Source organism: Phoenix dactylifera, chromosome 2 (assembly GCF_051530095.1).
Source record: "Phoenix dactylifera cultivar Ajwa chromosome 2, Ajwa_hap1_PhDact_Kaust_v1.1, whole genome shotgun sequence".
Taxonomy (NCBI): domain Eukaryota; kingdom Viridiplantae; phylum Streptophyta; class Magnoliopsida; order Arecales; family Arecaceae; genus Phoenix; species Phoenix dactylifera.
Window position 1 is genome coordinate 50,339,662 of NC_143191.1, and position 19,400 is coordinate 50,359,061.

At 39.4% G+C, this 19,400-nt stretch overlaps 1 protein-coding gene and 1 long non-coding RNA gene across 2 annotated transcripts; one reads left to right on the forward strand and one right to left on the reverse strand.

The window, feature by feature from the left end:
• Nucleotides 1–223: 223 nt before the first annotated feature.
• On the forward strand, nucleotides 224–8,610 carry LOC103707536 (uncharacterized). Its single transcript, XR_604158.6, has 4 exons — nucleotides 224–463; nucleotides 7,953–8,024; nucleotides 8,186–8,258; nucleotides 8,344–8,610. It is a non-coding gene; the product is annotated as an uncharacterized LOC103707536 (long non-coding RNA).
• Nucleotides 8,611–13,593: 4,983 nt separating this feature from the next.
• Nucleotides 13,594–16,802, reverse strand: LOC103707559 (RNA-binding protein 1-like). Its single transcript, XM_008792091.6, has 2 exons — nucleotides 16,242–16,802; nucleotides 13,594–14,852 (listed from the first exon to the last, which is right to left on the reverse strand). Exons 1-2 carry the CDS (start codon nucleotides 16,521–16,523, stop codon nucleotides 14,262–14,264), a joined length of 873 nt encoding a protein of 290 aa, XP_008790313.5. The 5' UTR covers nucleotides 16,524–16,802; the 3' UTR covers nucleotides 13,594–14,261.
• Nucleotides 16,803–19,400: the final 2,598 nt, after the last annotated feature.

Consider the following 19,400-nt stretch of genomic DNA (forward strand, 5'->3'; position numbering starts at 1 on the left):
ATTGAGTCCATGTGACGGCATGTGAAGTGAAGCCATGTGGTGACATGGTATCCTATTAGGGCCAGAATTAGGTCGGATATAATCCGACCGTATCCGCATCCATATCCAATTCAGGGGTTGGAGATTTCTTTGACTTTTCCATGTTTCGGATCCGGATATCAGTTTAACAGGTGCCTAACCCGGACCCTTTTAACCCGATTTGGCCCTTCGGGTTTACCGCCATTTGCCTATTTCCTTCGGGAGTCTTCGATGCCGGATCGGGTTCCGTTCCGACTTCCCGGTCATTCCTCTTTCCCGACGGGTGACCGGCGATGAGCGGCCGGGAGGCAAGCATCATTGATCGGCGACGGTGATGGCGACGGCAACGAGCCCATTTCCAATAATTTCTTAGACGCAGGGGCTGGCTCCCGCTGCTCCAAATCTTCAACATCGCTCTCCCTCTCTCTCTAAATCGCTTCTTATGGTGAGTCCTGCTTCCAATCTCCTCCCCTCCATGCATTGATATCTGAGATTTCTTACAGGATTTCTGGATTCTTGTCTTCCTTTCGATTTCTTGGCGATTTTAACCTCGAAAAGACGATCTCTACGTAGATGGATGCGACATAGGAAGGTTTAGGTGGTGCTTTGCGCGAAAATGCTTTTTTGAATTGGCGATTTTGGAGAAATCTAGGGTTCTTGATTTGGTTTTGGGTGTCACAAGTGTGAAAGTTTGGAGATTAGAGGCTTCATAGTCGCCGACATGTTTTCCCTTTTCCCCCTCTTTACTTCGCTTCTATTAATCGGTTTTCCAGTTCCACCTCAAGGGAAATATATTCTTCTGAAGCTCTATGCCTCGCTTTTCTGGTGTTATACAGGCTTAACTTGAATGCCGAGTTTGCCTCCGAGTCCAAGATTCCAAATTCTAATACCAACAACTCTCGCAAAAGTTTAGGTGTAACCAGTAAACCCCGGCGAGCATACAGTACCTTTGTCTCCATTACCTTCCTCAAACAGTGATGTGCCTTATGGAAAAAAATGCCATTTGCCCATTCCTAACTCACTTACCAGCCCTAGATGAAGAAAGGTTATTTATTTGTATTGATTGTGGAAGAAGATTCAGTGCAATTTTTAATTTTTTGGATGGCTTTGAGAAAATATTATTTCTAGTACCTTCTAGGATCTGGGTGTTAGCTTATTAAAGTGGGGATTAATTAGAAAGATGTGATGTGAGGATTTGGTGGTAGATGAGTTCACCAGGTGGTGTCCATAGAGCGAAGCTCTTGTAATGGAAGCCAATGGGGGATTAGGGCTTTTAAGGGGCAAGGCAGGCTTCTAGGTCCATGCTTCTTGGGCACTGAATTTTTCTAGGCAGCCATGAAGGTTGACCAAAATGCAAGACTAATATACGCCGCAAATGGCTTAAGAATGTGATTGCATGAAACACATGCATGTGGCCTCTTTGGAATTGTTAATGCACACATGATCAAAAGATGGATAGTGCTAGATTTAAGTAGATCTTTTCCGTTCCTCAAACATGTAGCTTACATTTATGATGAATCTTTTGATCCTACATATCATAGCTTCTTGCTTTCGATGAATGCTTGCTGAATTGCAATTTTTCATCGAATGTCATTGATATTTATTTTCACTATTAAATTCTTGCTTTCAATATTTTTTTTGTAATGATTATGACCTGTTGCTTCAATAAATGCTTTGCTAAAATTCCAATTTTTAATTAAATCTATCTTTTACGATCATGTCATTATTGCTAGCCATAAATTCCAAACACAATATAGGTATATGATAGATCTTCTCTATCTATCCTATTCATTGGTACTGGTCATTGATACTGGAAAATTGTCTCATTTGTTTGAACTCATGACCTGAACGAGTCGCACATACACCCTAGTGCATGTTCCTCGACGCTGAGGACATCCTCTAAGAGCGGGGGATTTAGTTTCTATTATTGAATTTTGCACAAAATCTAATTTAGATCCAAAATAACATTCAATTTATATCCAGATAGAAAAATATGGATATGCTTAATATCTGATTCGTATCCGTATCCATTTAGAACAAATATGGATGCTAATTTTGATATCCATTTAATATTCGTATCTATATTCGTTAAAAAATATGGATACAAATATAGATACATCAATATCCGATCCATTTTCAGCCTAATTAGTCCCTTTAACTATGAAGACATAATACCCCAATTCCAAAGAACCAAGGAGTCAGGATGCTTCACTCCCACGAAAAAATGTGGCAAAGCATCTAACTCTCCCATTCCCTACAAATTGATAGAGAAGGACCATGGTTGTCCATGTATTGTCATATATTTAAGCAAATTTTCACTTGACTTCTACTTAGACTTCGATGTCCAACATCAATGTATGTGCAATCAAAGTCCAGCAATCGGGGTTGCAATGCTTCTCGATACTTTGGAGCTTCCGGAGTGACCTTTGGATGGATAGTTTACTGGGGTCATCGGGGAGTTGCCTCTGCAGTGGGGCTTTCGTGCTCGTGCTCAAGGCCCATGGGAGCACGGAGGGCTTGCTATGGCCATCGACCCATCTAAGACCATTGTTGGTCTGGGCATGCTTACTGGTTCAAAGCTAGTTTGTATGAAAGCTAACTTTGAGATTATTTACCCAGTTTCATGCATTAATGGGGTTTTGAAGATTGTAACTAAAGTTCTTACTCAATGAGTACAACTATTGATGGAGACTAGTGGATAGCATAAAATTTGTCTTCACCTTTCATGGTTTAAATAGCTTTGCTATTATCTTAATAGTTTTACCTTTTACTGAATGAATAAGCTATATTGGACTTTTAGAAGGTTTACAGTAGATAGTCTAGGTATATTTCTATTGGAGTTATTTGAATCTAAGAGCATTGGCATTAAATGGTGGCATGGATGGTTTCAAAAGTGGCCCCTTTACAAGTGGTAACTCAAGTAAATGAATTTTTTTGCCAAAGATGTCTCGAGCAAGGTTCGTTGTCTCGATGCCGAACTCTGTACCGGTGCCATACTAGCACAGTATTGGTACGGCATGGTTCGAAGTTTTTTTGGTGTACTGAGTGTCGGCATGCCACCCGTATTGGGTACCGGTACCGAACCAGTGTGGTACAGTATGTCCCATACCACCCTTTTCGAGCTGGCATGGCGTACCTTGGTCTCAAGCAAGATCTGAACATAAGAGCATGGCATATCTTCCATCCTAATTGAAGACTTTTGGAGATGACATATCAATATCTCCAGGCCTGTCAAATTGAACAATAGGAATACTTAGTTCTTTTAGATTATCTCTGCTATCACTCTTGTATAACCGATGTTACTACATGGAAATGGGACTCTCAAGGAAGCTTCTCAGTGGAATCTTGCTATAGATTCCTGGGCTCAAGGTAAATTCTCTCAGCTTTTGCAAGGCAACTTTGGAAGTCCTGTCTTCCCATGAAAATACTGATTTTCTCTTGGTCGGCGAGGCGATTAACAACTAAATTTTAACTACTAACTACAAACAATTCCATGGAATTGAGTATGACTGTATGTGTGATAGCATATATTATAACAAGAATATCAATTAACCAATTCTTGCAATAGATCAAGATACCCTCTTTTAGCTTCTAGGAAGCTGGTCCTTCAATCTGTCTCGTGTTACTAATTTGAAGACACTACAGATTTAGCTTTTGATTAATTTTTGATGATGTTAAAAGGTTCAAGAGTATTTTGTCGCTCTTCTGAAGATTAGAAATTTGCCTTCTTCATTGACCTCCCTGTGGATCGATGGAGATTGGTGGAAATTAAAGCGAACATGGAGTTGGATGGAATTTTCTGGCTAATGCTATTTGTTGGTACGTCAAGCTAGAGTGGAACATGACCTTCCTACTCAAGGACTGGTCCGGACCAATTTGGGGAAAATGTTGGTAGAAAATTCTACCTATTCTGATTTGCTTTCATAACCTCTTGCAGCTTTGGTTTATTTGTTTGGGCAGCCTCCTATATGTAGGAGCTTCCTTTTCCTTTCGTTTCTCTTTCTTTCCTTTTTCTCTTTCTTTCCTCTTTCTTTTTCTATTCCTTTGTACTTTATTATCTTAATGAGTGATTCTGATTGCTCTTTACCCAATTCTTTTCTTAAAAAAAATAAGTATCTTCCCTTTTGTTGGTTCATTTATTTTCTATGAAGTTGAGACGGTTTTGTTTTATTTTACTGCATACCTTTGAGATGAACATAGCACCTTATCTCAAATGATATAGTCAGACCCCTTCATTCATGCTCTTCAAAAATTTAGGAGAATTTTGGCAAGGTGCTATTTGGTTGCATCAACTCAGCTGGAACCAATAAGATAGGTCTCCTTCCTTGCCAACTTCTTATACAAGTTTCATGGAAAGCCCATTCTTGCCTAATTTTGTGATATTTAGGAATTTGACCCCGATTTAAATTATTAGTTTCTATATAAAAAATATTTTTATGTAGCCTCATAGGAGTCTCTAGGGCTGGTTTGTTTAAAATAAATTCATTTGCTCCCAAGAAAGAGAGATTTAATTCTTTTATTTTTTTGGTAACTTGGATATATTATACAATCTTTGTATAGATACATCCATGGGAGTCGGAATATAGAATATTCAAAAACCGAGCACAAGCATCTATTGCGGAGTTCTACAATGTAGTTCCAGTATGATTGGCGCGGAGTTCCACAATGTAGTTCCAGTATGATTGGCCACATAAGCTGCTACCCAATCAGCAGAATTGTTGGTTTTTCTATAAATATGTGTCGCCTCAAAAGAAAGCATGGAATCCACCATTTATTAGCAATCCTGTACCAGGGAATGAGGACTGGCCTTGACAGATGGCGATGTTGACAGCCTCCTAACGGCTGTGAAGGAATCCCTCTCTAGAAGGATATGGGACGTTCTCAAGTTTTTCATAGCATAAGTCAACGCTTCTTTTGCAGCACACAATGCTGCTATCAGAATTGTAGTATCAAAGGCCTTGACTCCACCTGCAGCTATTAGAGCACTGCTGGCACTCCCGATGACGAAGCCTGCTCCATCAAAAGTACCTCTTTCTTGCACGCTCCTGTCAAAGTTGACCTTGAGGAAACAAAGGACGGTATCTCCCAAGAAAAATAAGTCACTTGTGGAAATGTAGAGCTTGTGAAGTAAGTCACCTGTTGGTGGTTGTTATAATTATTATTATTATTGTCCTAAAATGGAAAACTATGGATCATATTTTTTTGTGACAATAAAACAACTCGTAGTTTATGGGGTAGTTTTCGGATGTCTTCACCTGGATACCAAGAAAAATATGATCAATACGACAAAGAATAGCAATCATTAGAAACAAAGAATGCCCAGATGTATGAGAGGTGGGACTCTTTCTTGTGGCAATATTGAATCAGCAAGTACTGTGCAATCATTAGCAATCACAAGGGTGTGGTTTAAACCTTTCCATACACTTTTGTTGACAAGTCAATCGAGCACAACCAAGTGTCAAGCCACTGTGCTGCCAAGTGGCCACCTTGGGTTGTGATCGAGTGTTGCCAGGACAACAGATACGTGGGAGGTCAGGCGACTGTGGGAATAAGGTGTCCAACACTCAAACCACATGTTAGCTCGAGTGAAGGCTAGCTGAAGAAGCAACAAGTGGACATTACTCCTTAACGCACAACTTTGAAGTAGCAAGTGGAGAGGCTTATCCTACCTAACCAGATGAATACCATTGTGCTATCTTATCAATGAAAGATAATGAAGGCAGCATGCATTTGGTTCGCGATTGGAATTGGAATGGAAATCAGAATGGCCATATTCCTCGACATGTTTGGTTTGTGATTGGAATCGGAATGGAAGTTGAATACTAGGGGAGAGTAGGACTTGGGTTTGGGAGGATCGGGGCACTCCCATTCCTCCCTGGAATCAAAATAGGAATGAGACTTCCTCCAACCAAAAGGTTGGAATGAGAGTAACTCATTCCCAGTCCCATTTTAGAGTCCAACTGCCCCCAACCAAACATGTCCGTCAATCTCATTGTTGTTAGCTTAATTGCAAGTTTTTTCTCCTATTTCCTTATGGGAATGCGAGGTCCTTTGCGATGAGACAATCTAAAAATACCTAGAGTAGTCTATCCATTTTCTATCCTTGCGCACTGGCCTAGGCCTTGGACAATCTCCCAAGCATGATGTGCGCGGGCCTTGGTGATTTTCTGGCTCAGGGCCAATCTAAGCATCAACAACATCCTTATGGTCATGATGAATCATAATTGAGCACATGTTTGCTATAAACTATAAAAGCTAATCGATGTCTTCTAGTCAGTTATAGTAATATGATAGATTTTGTGTGCAAGCTTGGGCAATCTACAGACAACTAATTGGTTCTTCGTGACTCAATGACCATAAGAGAGCTATACTCTTATTTAATTCTTCATTTTCTCCTTCAGGAAACATGTAAGCTTGTGAAAATTGATAAGTACAATCTCCTTTTATTATTAGTACTTGATTTGCTTCTATCTTAACCAATCACATTTAGTATGCTCGGTCACGAATGTTGTATTCCTAATAGAAAGGAATGGGAATGTGATAAAATCCTCTTGGCAACCTACCATCAAAGGTGGACATTAAGATATTACCATGTTATCACAGGAAATTTTCTGAAGGGAAAAACTGAACGTCTGTGATATTGAGATTCTTAGATGCTATGGAATGGACGAACTCTAGAGGACTTTTCTCTTCTTAAGCATATTTCTGCACTTGTTAGGTAAGGATTTCAAAAGGCGGAAATAGGGTTCAGTTCTTGGGGGAAGGAGGGGAGGGTGGTTCTACCAAGTCCCAAGAGTCTGCAGAATTGAGTTGTTTTTCTGCTAAGATTCACGTACTTATGTGGCTCGCATTGATGACATGCTTTGGATAGAACACAGTCTTCAGAGGCATAAATAGCCTTCTAACCAATATTACTAAAATTTCATTTGAAGCATTTTTGAGTGTCAAAAGAACTTGCAACTAAACAAGTGCACTTCCATCTGAAGAGCAGCTTATGTAGTCATAGTTTGGAGATATTTTAATTACGATCTATGTAATACAAACTTGTCATAGCGAGCATATAAGTTGCTAACATAACCTAATATTTCATAACCTTAACTTTTTTAACAATAAAAATATATGTTAGTATTGTAACAATTTATTAGTAATTATTATGTCAAAGTTTGAGCACAATCTTGCACTCAGCAAATATGCACGTCAATGTCAGGCCTGATAAAACTTGATCCTTGCTATCAATTTTTTTTTCAGACCATATTTGCTATCACTCTAAATATTAAATTTCCTACTTGCTGCCAGGTTATTCCATCAATGCTTGTATATTGGTACAGGTTTGATACCCTATGATGCTAATTGCATGTTACAACTTACAATATTTCACCAAGCTAATGCTCCGATTTTTTAATTTTCTTTCCAAAAGAGAATTTATATATATATTCTTTTTGTTATATGTCCTCCTTGCACGTTTGGAGCATTAGTGCATTTACATATGGAAAATAGAGAAAGGAGAGATATAGACTCAAATAAATCATTTTTCACGTTGAAAACATACATGGAGGCCACAAGTTTCTTATAAGAGTTGTATAAGTTGCTATTGGTAATGATGAAGTGTGAGTACATACATGTGTGGCTATTATGTTTACAGGATGTTCTTTATGTGTACCAGCTTCTATATGCGTATTGATAGTGCTATGGGGTACTTAGGTTGTATAAACTAGATTAAACACTGACTTCAGAACCAAAAAGAGTTGCGCACTCTTTATTTTCAAACTTTTCTGGAGTTGCATCTCTGTACTTTATGTTGTCTCCTTATGTCCCTCTGTAGTTAAGGGAGCTTAATATACCATCCATTATCAAACTCTCTCTCTTCGAATTTCTTTCTCTTCCACACAGCTTCTAATCTGAATCACTCTAAAACGGTGTTTTTCTTTGAACAGCATTGGTTTTAGAAGACTTCACAACATATGCATAGCATTTCTAAGCTGCTGCAGGAATGGCAACAGGGAAGGGTGAATACTAATCTTTTATAATCTTTTAGCTACTTGCTCCATTTGGTGTATGGTATAGACTCATGTCATTGAAAAAAAAAAAAATCAAATCCATGTATCCTATCCTATTTTGATTCTCCATACAAATTACCCCTTTTGAAAATAAGTTTGGATTTCTGCAGATGTATAAGGAATCTACAACAATTTAAGGATGACATGGCTTTTTTAAGAAACAAGCTTGCATGTATCTTCCAGGTCCGGAGATGTTTTCTCGAACCTTCATTAATGAAAGTTTCAATCTTGCTAGATCTTCTTCATCTTTACCTTTAATGACTTGCAGCTCGAGCACCTCATTGTGGCAGCTGGTGGTAGTCTTTAGGCTGGTGGTGGAGAAAGGAGGGAAAGGAGGAATCTTACTGAAGCTTCTTTATTTCCCCATCAAGTTTTTAACAAGCCAAGCATTGGGTAGGAAGGCCATGCTGAACCTTGGCACTGATGTTCCAATAATAATGTTGAATTTGAACTTGGCTGGATAAAATTTGAGCTGAACTTTAATAACATTTTCTTAGATGCAAATATAATGTTTGAAATGTTGGTTAGCAAGTAAGCATAAGGGCTGCTATATTATGATCTAACTGCTGAGGTACACTCTTCTTTATATCACAGTTTATGCAGGCTGTAAACTGATTGCAAATGGTGATACAAAAACAGCTCCAATTCAGAAGCAGAATTCAGTGGGAGAGAAACATACAAAACATCCAGACAATCCACTAGAGCCACCTCTCGTCATTGGAGCCCAGACAAGACATTGGCATAAACTATCTAGTTTTAATCTCAATTGCTCATGGTTTCATCTAGTATTTTACCAACCTAGTTATAATATCAAACACAGGGCTCCATTTTGATTAGACCCCATGCTCAAAAAATAAAAAGATTTCACCCTTTTTGTCAGAATAAGACTGAGGAGAGAGCACATCATTTAGATTTACTGCGATGCTTAATCTCAAATTTCTAAGAGTTTTACCTGGAGACATCGAATTCTCCTCTTGGTCCCTAACTAGGTTTGGATCCTCTATCTCCAAGAAGAAAGTGAGAAATTACCAACCTCAGGGACTGGGAGGGTTTTTTAGGTCCACAATGGAGTCAGGAGTGTAATTGGGAACTGGGGGAGGCATCGAGTTTTAAAAATTCCGGACGAAATATTAAGTTTATTAAGGGTCTTATTTGCAGTTGTTTGCATCCGGTTTGAACTTTGAACTAGTCCCAGCAGTTCATATTTCATAAAATATTACATATAACTCCACTATATAAAGTTTGAACCAATTGCGGCAAGCACCTTGCCGGGATCCCTATTAGATATTAATATCAGAGAGATGAGTCTCTGCACATTGTAAAAGCCCAGTTACACCACTCTTCTTCTTCTCGAGTTCATGTCTCAACCAAGGAAAAACATTTACTCGTAACCCCTACAAGAGCTAAATACAAGCAAGCCTCTTGTAAAACTTGAATACCAAATAAAAATTGAAAATTATGCTGATATACAATTAAATGTTAGTGTTTAGTGTCTCAAATACATACATATGCTAGTGTTTTACAAAAAAGTTTCTATTATTCATGGAAACCCCCATCATGTCAAATCTCTATTAATAACCTTTGCAATTAACCATTATTAGAAACTTCAGCATTGAAGAAGTATGCACAATATCAAAGTAAGTAATTGAGAAATTTCATGACTAGTTTACAAGGACTTATGACGATAAGGTAGAGGATTCATATATACGTTTAAGTCCTAGACGTAGTTTGTTTCAAATATTTCATTCTGATGCATTGATACAAATATTTAGGCGTAAGAAATAATGGTCAAACCTCCTTGTCTACCAGTTAGAGGTTCAAAGTTCGAAACTTGGATAGTATATCACCAAGTATCTGACCTGGATAATTAAGGTATGAGTGCATCACCTTTCCTTTCTGACACGGGTGCTAAAGTAAAGTCCTTTTCAAATGGAGGAGCCAAAAAGAAATTTTATCTATGACAATTTTGACACGGGTGCTTAGAAGAATCCTTTTCAACCGGAGGAGCCAAAAAGAAAATATTTCTTTAGCAATTTATTTTTTATTTATGCCTAAGGAAAGATAAATTTTGGAACGCCTATTTATGGTGTTTTTTCCCCCTCCAAGTTTAGGATGCTTTTCCTTATATTTTGGTTATGATTTTTTTCTTATAGTATTTTCTTTCTCCTCACGTTTAAAATTATTGATTGTAATTGCTTAAAAAGTATTCCAAACGTGCCTGTATAAAAGCATACCCTACACTATGTCATCAGAGAATTTAATTTCAAGATTGAGTGGATTAACGATTAAGCATTTGGCTTAACGAGTTCCATATTTTGAGTGTTCTGTATCTCTAGGCATTTCTTTGGGTGGTGAGCGTATTCTTGCTCTGTATCTCAAGAAGATTGTCTTTGAGTGGTGATCACTAGAACTCTGTATCCCTAGGGTGGATTTCTTTGGGTGGTGAGTTTTATTTTCCATCAAACTCTGTATCCCTTGGGTGGATTCTTTTGGATGGTGAGTTTTTATCTATCCATTGTTCTTGTCCTTGAGGATTTGTGTATACCATTATTCTCAAATTTCTGGGTAGTTTTGGTTTGCTCGTTGTGTTTGTCTTCCCCCCTTTTTATTTTTTTGGCATCAGATTAGTATCAAAGCCTCATGGCTACTTGAGGTCGTGGTCAAAGAGGGCAGGAAGTTGAAGGACCAAACCGTGAGCGGGATCTTTGTGATGCTGCGAATGAAGAATTGCAGTGCTTCAACAAAATTTGGCGCGTCTTCAAACTGAGACATAATATCCCAAATCATGAATCAAAGGAAGAAGATTCACATGATGAGGAAGAAGAGAGCAATCTTTTCATTGTGATCATAGCTCGACATCTAATCGTTCCCAAAGGAGTCGCGAGTTTCAACAAGAGTTCGACATCCAAGTTGATATTCCTGATTTTGAAGGAAGGGCGCATTCTGATGAGTTCATTGATTGGTTGCATACGGTGGAACGCGTCTTTGAATACAAAGATTTACTAGAAGATCGCAAGGTAAAAATTGTAGCTATCAAGTTGAAGAAACGCGCCTCTATCTGGTGGGTGCATCTTAAGAAGCAAAGGGCACATGAAAGAAAAAGGTGAATTGTGACATGGAAAAAGATGAGAAAGGTGCCGAGACAGAAATTTCTTCTAGATAATTACAGGCAAAATGCTTTTCTCAAATTTTATAATTTTAAGTGAAAAGATTTATCTGTGGAAGATTATATTGCTGAATTTGAGTATCTAATGTTGCAGTGTGATGTTGAGGAGCTTGAGGAGTAAATCATAGCATGTTATCTTAGCGGGTTACGTGGTGAAATTTGTGACATGATATAATTGCAACCTTATTGGACTTTTAACTATGTGCGCAAGCTGCAGCTAAGGTGGAGAAGCAATTGAAGGAGCCTCGTAGGAGAGTTTTTCGCTCTACAAGTCGTGACACTCTTTTTAACCGGGAGAGTGTCGAACCTTCTAAGGTAATTCCACTAAGGCATCCTTATCAGAAATTCCTCCAAAAGCAGAAAGTCCATCAGTTGGTTTTTGTCGTTCCCTACCTCCTACCGGTCATCGTGCTAACCATAAAATTATTTTTCTTGTGGAGGAAGATGAAGGTGAAATCGAAGAATTGGGTGAACCAACATATGATGAGGAGGTAGAAGAAGAAGAAGTGGCTTATGCCGATCAAGGAGAATCTCTGGTAGTTTGTAGGAGCTTGAGCGTAGCACATGTAGAAGATGATGAGTGGTTTCACAACAATATCTTCCATACACGATGTACTTCCCATGGTAAAGTCTGTGATGTGATCATTGATAGGGGGAGCTGTGAGAATGTCGTAGCATCATCAATGATGGAGAAATTGAAACTAAAACAGAAGATCATCCTCAACCATACAAGCTTTCTTAGCTTCGCAAGGTAATAAGGTAAAGGTTCACAAGCGTTACCATATTCAATTTTCTATGGGCAAGAAATATTTCGATGAGTTGCTTTGTGATGTTATATCTATAGATGCATGCCATCTATTACTTGGTCGTCCATGGCTATATGATAGAAAAGTGATACATGATGGGTTCACAAATATGTATTCCTTTGTGAAGGATGGGGTGAAGATTGTGTTAGGGCTACTAAGATAGAGAGCAGTCCCAAACTTTCTAAATGGGAGGGAAATAATCTTTTGTTCAAAACTAAAGTTGAAAAGGCCATAGTGGAATCTTGTAGAATCTATGCCCTTGTTGTTCTAGAAGAGAATGAGGAGAAGCGTGAGTTGCCTCCTACCATGAATACTTTGCTCCATGAATTTTCTGACATTATGTCCGATGAAATTCTACCTGGACTACCACCTATGAGAAACATACAACATTGCATTGATTTCATTCTCGGTGCTAGTCTCCCAAACAAGGCAGCATATACGATAAATCCTAAGGAGCAAGAAGAGTTACAAAGGCTAGTAGACGAGTTGATTGCTAAGGGGTTAGTGAGGGAAAGTATAAGTCCTTGTGCGGTTCCAGCTTTTCTTGTGCCTAAAAAGGATGGTTCTTGGTGTATGTGTGTTGATAGTAAAGTAGTGAACATGATCACAATCAAGTACCGGTTTCCAATTCCACATCTTGATGACCTACTTGAACAATTACATAGTGCTTCTATATTTTTGAAGATTGATCTTAAGAGCGGTTATCATCAGATCGGAATAAGGTTGGAAGACAAGTGGAAGACTGTATTCAAGATAGGGGATGGATTGTATGAGTGGATGGTTATGCCATTCGGATTGTCAAATGCCCCAAGCACTTTTATGCACCTTATGAATCATATGTTTAAACCTTTTATTGGTTTGTTTATTGTGGTTTACTTTGACGATATTTTAATCGAAGATATTCCTTGCTGTCTACTATGCAAGTGAAGGTCTTAGGATTTGAAGTTCTCAAAGAGCTATACCAAGATGATCCGTATTTCAGTACTATTTTAACTGAATGCATGAAAGGACTACTTAATCATTTTGTCTTGCAGGATGGATTTCTTTTTAAAGACAATCGATTATGCATTCCTCAATGCTCATTGCAGGAGGCAATTATTCTAGAAGCTCATGGAGGTGGCCTAGCTGGACATTTTGGGCGAGACAAGACTCTTTCGTTGGTGGCGTCTCATTTCTATTGGCCTAGAATGGAGCAAGACATTATAAGGCACTTGGAGTGATGCAAGATTTGTTATATAGCCAAGAGTCATGGGCAAAACACAGGCTTGTATACCCCATTACTAATTCCAAATTCACCATGGGAGGAAGTTAGCATTGACTTTGTGATGGGGCTTCCGCGAACACAAAGGAATAAGGATTCTATCATGGTCTTTGTTGATCATTTTTCGAAGATGACGCATTTTGTTCCATGTAGCAAGACTATGGATGCTTCACATATAGCTAACTTATACTTTTGGAAGATTGTGCGAGCGTCGCAGGCGGTGGAGAGGGATAGGTGGAGCGGCCGTTGTTGTCCAGGTTCCGGGAGGGCTATCAGACTTGGAGAAGGGGAGGAGAGGAGAGGAAGCGGAGGGGCATCTCTCGGAAAACATAGGGGTACCTGTATCTCATGCCATTCTTTGGATGTTTTTAAACCCCATCAGCCATTCGTTTCTTTTCCTTTTAAAATCTGTGAGATTTTGTATACGATGACTTTGAAGTGAACTTTTTGATCCAAATGAAATATCTGATGGATGATTCTTTCAAAATATGGTCTAGAAACTTTGAGGTCTCGGCAATCCCGATCGAGAATGGATACCGCGATGAATCACAATGCAGGCGAAAGGTCCAATTCAGTTCTAGAGCCAAGAAGTCAATATCCATCTACACTATATAGTAGAGCAAACAAATCAACATATATCCATTCATCCATCCTTGTTATCCCAGCCGAACAAATTAAAAAGCCACATAGTTAAATAAAAAATGCATATCAACCCATAAATACATCGACTGTTAATGGATCCAATAAATTCCAATGTAAATATTATTGTAGCCACTTTTCTAATTGTATGTAAATAACACAGAACAATATTTCACAGTCCACAGAAAGTTAAAAAACTGTTGCCAGGAGAAGTTCCTTGACCAAATAAAAAAGTACAATAACATGAAAAAATTCATTTGTTGCATTGTATTTGCTGCAATCATTGAGTCGAAGCAAAAAAATTAGTTGCTGCTCTAGACCTCATACCAATTCCATGCTGGCACCAACTCCGGACAGGCATACAGAGAGCTATAACCAATTCCACCATAACATCCAACGACGTATCCACTATATTGAGGAGCGCAGCCAGAAAAAAATGGAGACACATAATGCTGCAAACCTTCATATCTAGAGTCATACAGTGGATAGAAACCAGCTTGGTCATCGTCAAAAACATATCCCCCTCCACCACCAATTATCATATGATCACCGAGACAAGAGTTGATTTCCTTGTTATAGTTTTTCGCAGTCTTAGGCACTGCTTTCTTGACCTCTACTTTCTTATCTTTCAATTCATAGAACCTATTCTGCAATACCTTCTCCGCAGCCTCCACTGAGTGGAATTCAATGAAGCCAAAGCCTCTTACTCGGCCAAAATTATCATACATCAGAGCAGCATATTTAATTTCACCAAACTGCTCGAAAAAACTGCTAAACTCATCCTCAGTCAGCTTAGGAGGCAAACCACCTACAAAAATCTTCCTTGGGTTAAAAGGAATCCGATTTACTTCCTTGTGATGATTTTGGTACCCGAGGTATTTGGGTATGGCCTTTTTCACTTCTACCTGAAAAAGCATTATCCAAAAATAAATAAATAGTATACAAAGAAAATTAGACAGACTATGAGAAAGAAAAATACCTACCCCAATAGCCTTTTCACATCTCAGGGCAAGGCACTCTGAGAATGCCTCAATGCCTTACGTACAGGGCTATTGAGGGTGGTGCAGATGCATGATGTATGTGTGTTCTCCAATATCGAAATTAATTATACTAACATATAAAATTATGCATATCTAACTTTGTTGCAAACAGTATAGGATTTTGAATTCTCTATCCTTTTTTTCTTAACTAAATATGCCATTTTACATCCCAAATCATTTATCTTGCTTTTTTTACATGAGATTTGTCAGCTGTTTCAACATTTTATATGAAGGAAAAACAGCAAAGCATGTGTCTGATGTTGCAAGCCCTATATAATCAGTTCTTCATTAATTACAGAATATCTTATTAATGAAAAACCTCACAATGCTTTACCTTTCCTGCAACTACAATTTTCACTAAAAGATACCAGATAACATTTCTTATCTTGAGAAATCGCATGTCGAATAAATTGCATGCAACCAAGAAGTTCTTTCCCTTTGGCTCAACAAAGTAAAAAAAACAAAGAAGTCCACAAGGAGGAATTTCCACAGAATAATTTTACAAAAATAGAAATAACCAACATAAATAGTTTCATCTTTCTTCTCCAACAACTTTTGACTATCGAGAAAAATTTAGACTTTCCAAAGTGGTCACGCAACCAAGATAAAAAAGATACAGCATTATTGTAATGAGTTTGAAATTAAATAGGAAAGGATGAACAATATCATCCTGTTTTGCAGTCTGGAAAAAGAGAAAGTTAACACCAAATATAAGTCTAACAAGAAATACCAGAAAAGAAAAAGGGAAAGCAATCAACCACATGCTTGTGTTGTAACAAGGAAATATGAATTAACATCAACCTACGAATTTTCTTTCTAAAAAAAAAAAAATCAATCTACAAGGTCAAATAATAACCAAGAAGAAATATATTTCCCTTTACTTAATGTAAGAAAATAAACAAGAACTAGTCGTTTTGCCGTGAAATATATAATAACCTGCAGGAACTAATCTTTTTCCTATTTTTCAGAGAAATAGTAACAAAGGAGATGGTAAGTAAAATAACCTACAGAGTCAAATAGTAACCAGGAACCAACATCTATTCTTCTACGCAGAGAAATAACAACCCAACTATAACCAATTTCTTTCCCTCATTGCAATAAAATAATAACCAAGAACAATGAAAATAATAACAAAAACTAATCCTCCTTTCCTTCTTTGCATTGAAAGAACCAAGATTGAAGTTGCGTATATTCGTTTTTGCAGTCAGATAATAACCAAGAACCAAGCGTAACAAAGAAAAAAGTATCACTGACCTTTCTCCCCAAAATGACGTGCTCTCTGGTCTCGGCAAGAGCCCTCTCAGCGGCTGCCGAGTCGACGAACCTGACGAAGGCGAAGCCCCTGCTGCGACCGGTAATCTTGTTCTCGGCGACATTGGCCCACGCCACCTCGCCGTACTTGGAGAAGTACTCCACCAGCCGGTGCTCCGTCGTTTCCCCCGAAATCCCTCCCACAAAGAGCTTCACTTCGTTCCAAGAGGATGAGGAAGAAGCAGCAGAAGAAGAAGGAGAATAAGACGTCGACGACTCCATCATACCCCCTACCAGAGAGAAGAACTCAACAACGAACAAAGAGAGAGAGAAAGATGAAAGAATCGATACGATCTTCTGCTTCTATATATAGTGCGGGAGCGGGCCGGGGGAGTTGGTTTTAGTTTCGGACTTGGAATACGTGTGGAGTTCGAATTACTTCTAGAGATAGGATGAGGCAATCAAACGATGAGTTGTAATTACCAAAAAAAGAAAATAAGGATAGAGTTGCAGTAGGAGACAAAAGATGAGCTTGCCACATAGATTCCCCAGAGAGAGAGAGAGAGAGAGTTTGATCCAACTTTGACCCCACCCAATCTGCTACGCGCCTGAACCCGGAAGCAACGTCCAATCCAAGATGAGTGGGGCACGGGTTAGGTCCAGTCTCCTTTCTCTTGCTTGGGCCTTAATTCTTAAGAAGGGACCAAGATGAGTCTTTGGCCAGCTCGCATGCGCCAATGCAATCTTAGTGCAACGGTTTGGACTCGGATTATCTGCTGTGGAGCTGTGGAGAGCCAGGGCTCATGGACAAGCTCAAGGACTGCAAGCCTCCATACCCCATTGCACCGACAGAACTAGACCCTAAGCCCCCTTCCTCACCCAATCCATTGTTGCAAGTACCATACTGCCCGGCTACCCAGTTTCTCAAACTTGGAATTCCATCATCAGCCATTGGTTCTTCCTCCAATGGACCCTGATAAATCTCATGGCCTGTTAGCCCAGAGCACAAGCCTTCTTGCAGCGGCTGGAAGTATGGATGCTGCTGCTGGTGCTGGTGCACTTGCAGGAGGTCCAGAGGATGGCTTCTATTGCCCTCAGGCTGCGAGTTTTGGTGGTAATATATGCTGTCCAAGCTGAAGGCCATTGCTCCCCTTTCGTTGTTCCCGTACTGATGATGGGAGGTACCCCATGTTTGGACCAGCACCTAAGAATCTTCCAGTTTTGGGGACGGAGATGGCACCATTCCTTCACCACATTCAACAAAAAGGGAGAAAGAAGGATGTCAAAGGGTTCTTAGAAACAGTAGCTTGTCAGGAAGCTGCAAGAATCTAAAGAAAGAAAATTAAGCAGCAGTCGGGACATACCTTGCTGCTGTGATCTGCTGAGGGCTTCCATGATGCAAAGAGACCCGTCAGACTTCAGCGGCATTACAGACAACTGAGAATAGAGCCCCCCCGTTCTCGATCCCCTTCAACTCCATAGCAGAGACCCGAGCTGTTAAGCTTAGGTGGAGACAGAAAGAAGCTGCATGGGACTGCAGAGGGGACAGCAGCATGGGTGGGCTGCGCTTGGTGATAATGACTCGGATTATTTGGTTGGTGATGCGGTTCTGAGGACATCTCCATGTTCATTTGAGGGGAGAGAGAGAGAAGCCCAACCAGCCGTTGCTGCTGCTGCAGCTGTTGCTGTTGTTCATTGACTTCGTCTTCCTCTTTCAGCCTGCTCTCCACCAGGCCTGATGCAAAGAAGCTGAATGATTTGGAGAACTCAGCCCCCTCGGCTTCTCTCATTCCATAGGGATCTGTGTTCCGAGAAAGACCAACAGCCCATTGTTCTGGCTTTTCCTTCCCTCCCCACTATACTTTTTTTAAGGCCCTTAAACCCTTAAACCCCAGGTCAAGGTAGCAATGCGGCCACAAAGGGTTCTTGACCTGCCCACTGCCCGGAAGAACTTGAAAGGCCGGGCTATTAATGGTGAGGTGGCACTTGGGAGAGTACTGGGCCCTTTCCTTCTCTACTACCTTATGCTCTCTATCAAGCTGGATGCCGGTCAGAGTGGCCAAAACAAGGCTGCTATTTTGGCCGAGATAGATTGATTGACAGGCAGAACAACTGTCCAACCAGTCACTTCACAACAGTACCATATAGATCGCAGAAGAATCCTAATTACCATGTACGAGAGATGGTCCCTGTGGGAATCGGGATGGAGAAGCCGGTTTCGCTAAAAATCAGCATGTCCATACGAACTTGCCATGCTATTTAAGGGTATTGGCTGAAGTCAACGGCTGCTTCCAGACAAAAAGTGGGTTTGTGGGTCTCCATGGTAAGCTTGATATATTCGAGGACGATGAAGGGAGGGCCCAAAAACATGAAAAAGGCCTCCCTCTCGTTCCAGGGTATAAGCATACTGCTCTCTCTTCTACCATGCCCTGTTGCATGAGATGTAAGGGTACTGTTTGCTGAAGGAAATACTGAGTGGAATCCATCAACGCTAACTATTCTGAGGATCGTCCAATTTTTTTTATTAAAATCCAACAAAATCCAAGAGGAATATTGAGTCATAATTAGACTATGCTGAGTATGTCTGAGATCCTTCTCATGCTGTATTATTGTAGGGTTACCTTAGAGTCTCTTCAAATTTTCTATGCATAGCCTATTACCAATGTGCTTAACTTCTCATTTGGGGACTTTGGATGCATAGGTGTTGACTAAGTGGTGTTCATAGGCTTTTTTAGGTAGATATCTTGTTCTGCATTGTCACGCTCTAGATCCAGAATACAACATGGTCGTGTTATCGAGAGGTATAGCCCACGATAACACGAAGCCAACATTATATTTAGCTTTCAAATTTTTTACAAATAAAATAGAATAACTAAAAGTCTAATTTCAATATCTATTAAATAAAGCCAATATTAGTTTAGAACGTTTGCATTCAAACATAAAAATCAAATTCATAATTTTTACTATTCAGAAAATCAATAACTACAAATTCATAATTCAACTGAAGAACTAAAGTTCTGCTCCGCTATATCGATCGCCAAGCTTGCTAGCGCGAACTCTAAGACTGGACCATCCTTTGTTCGGTTGTTCCTATCAACCTTATTCATCAGGAGAGAGAATAGAAAAATAGAAGTATATGAGCGATACAATTTAATAAGTAAA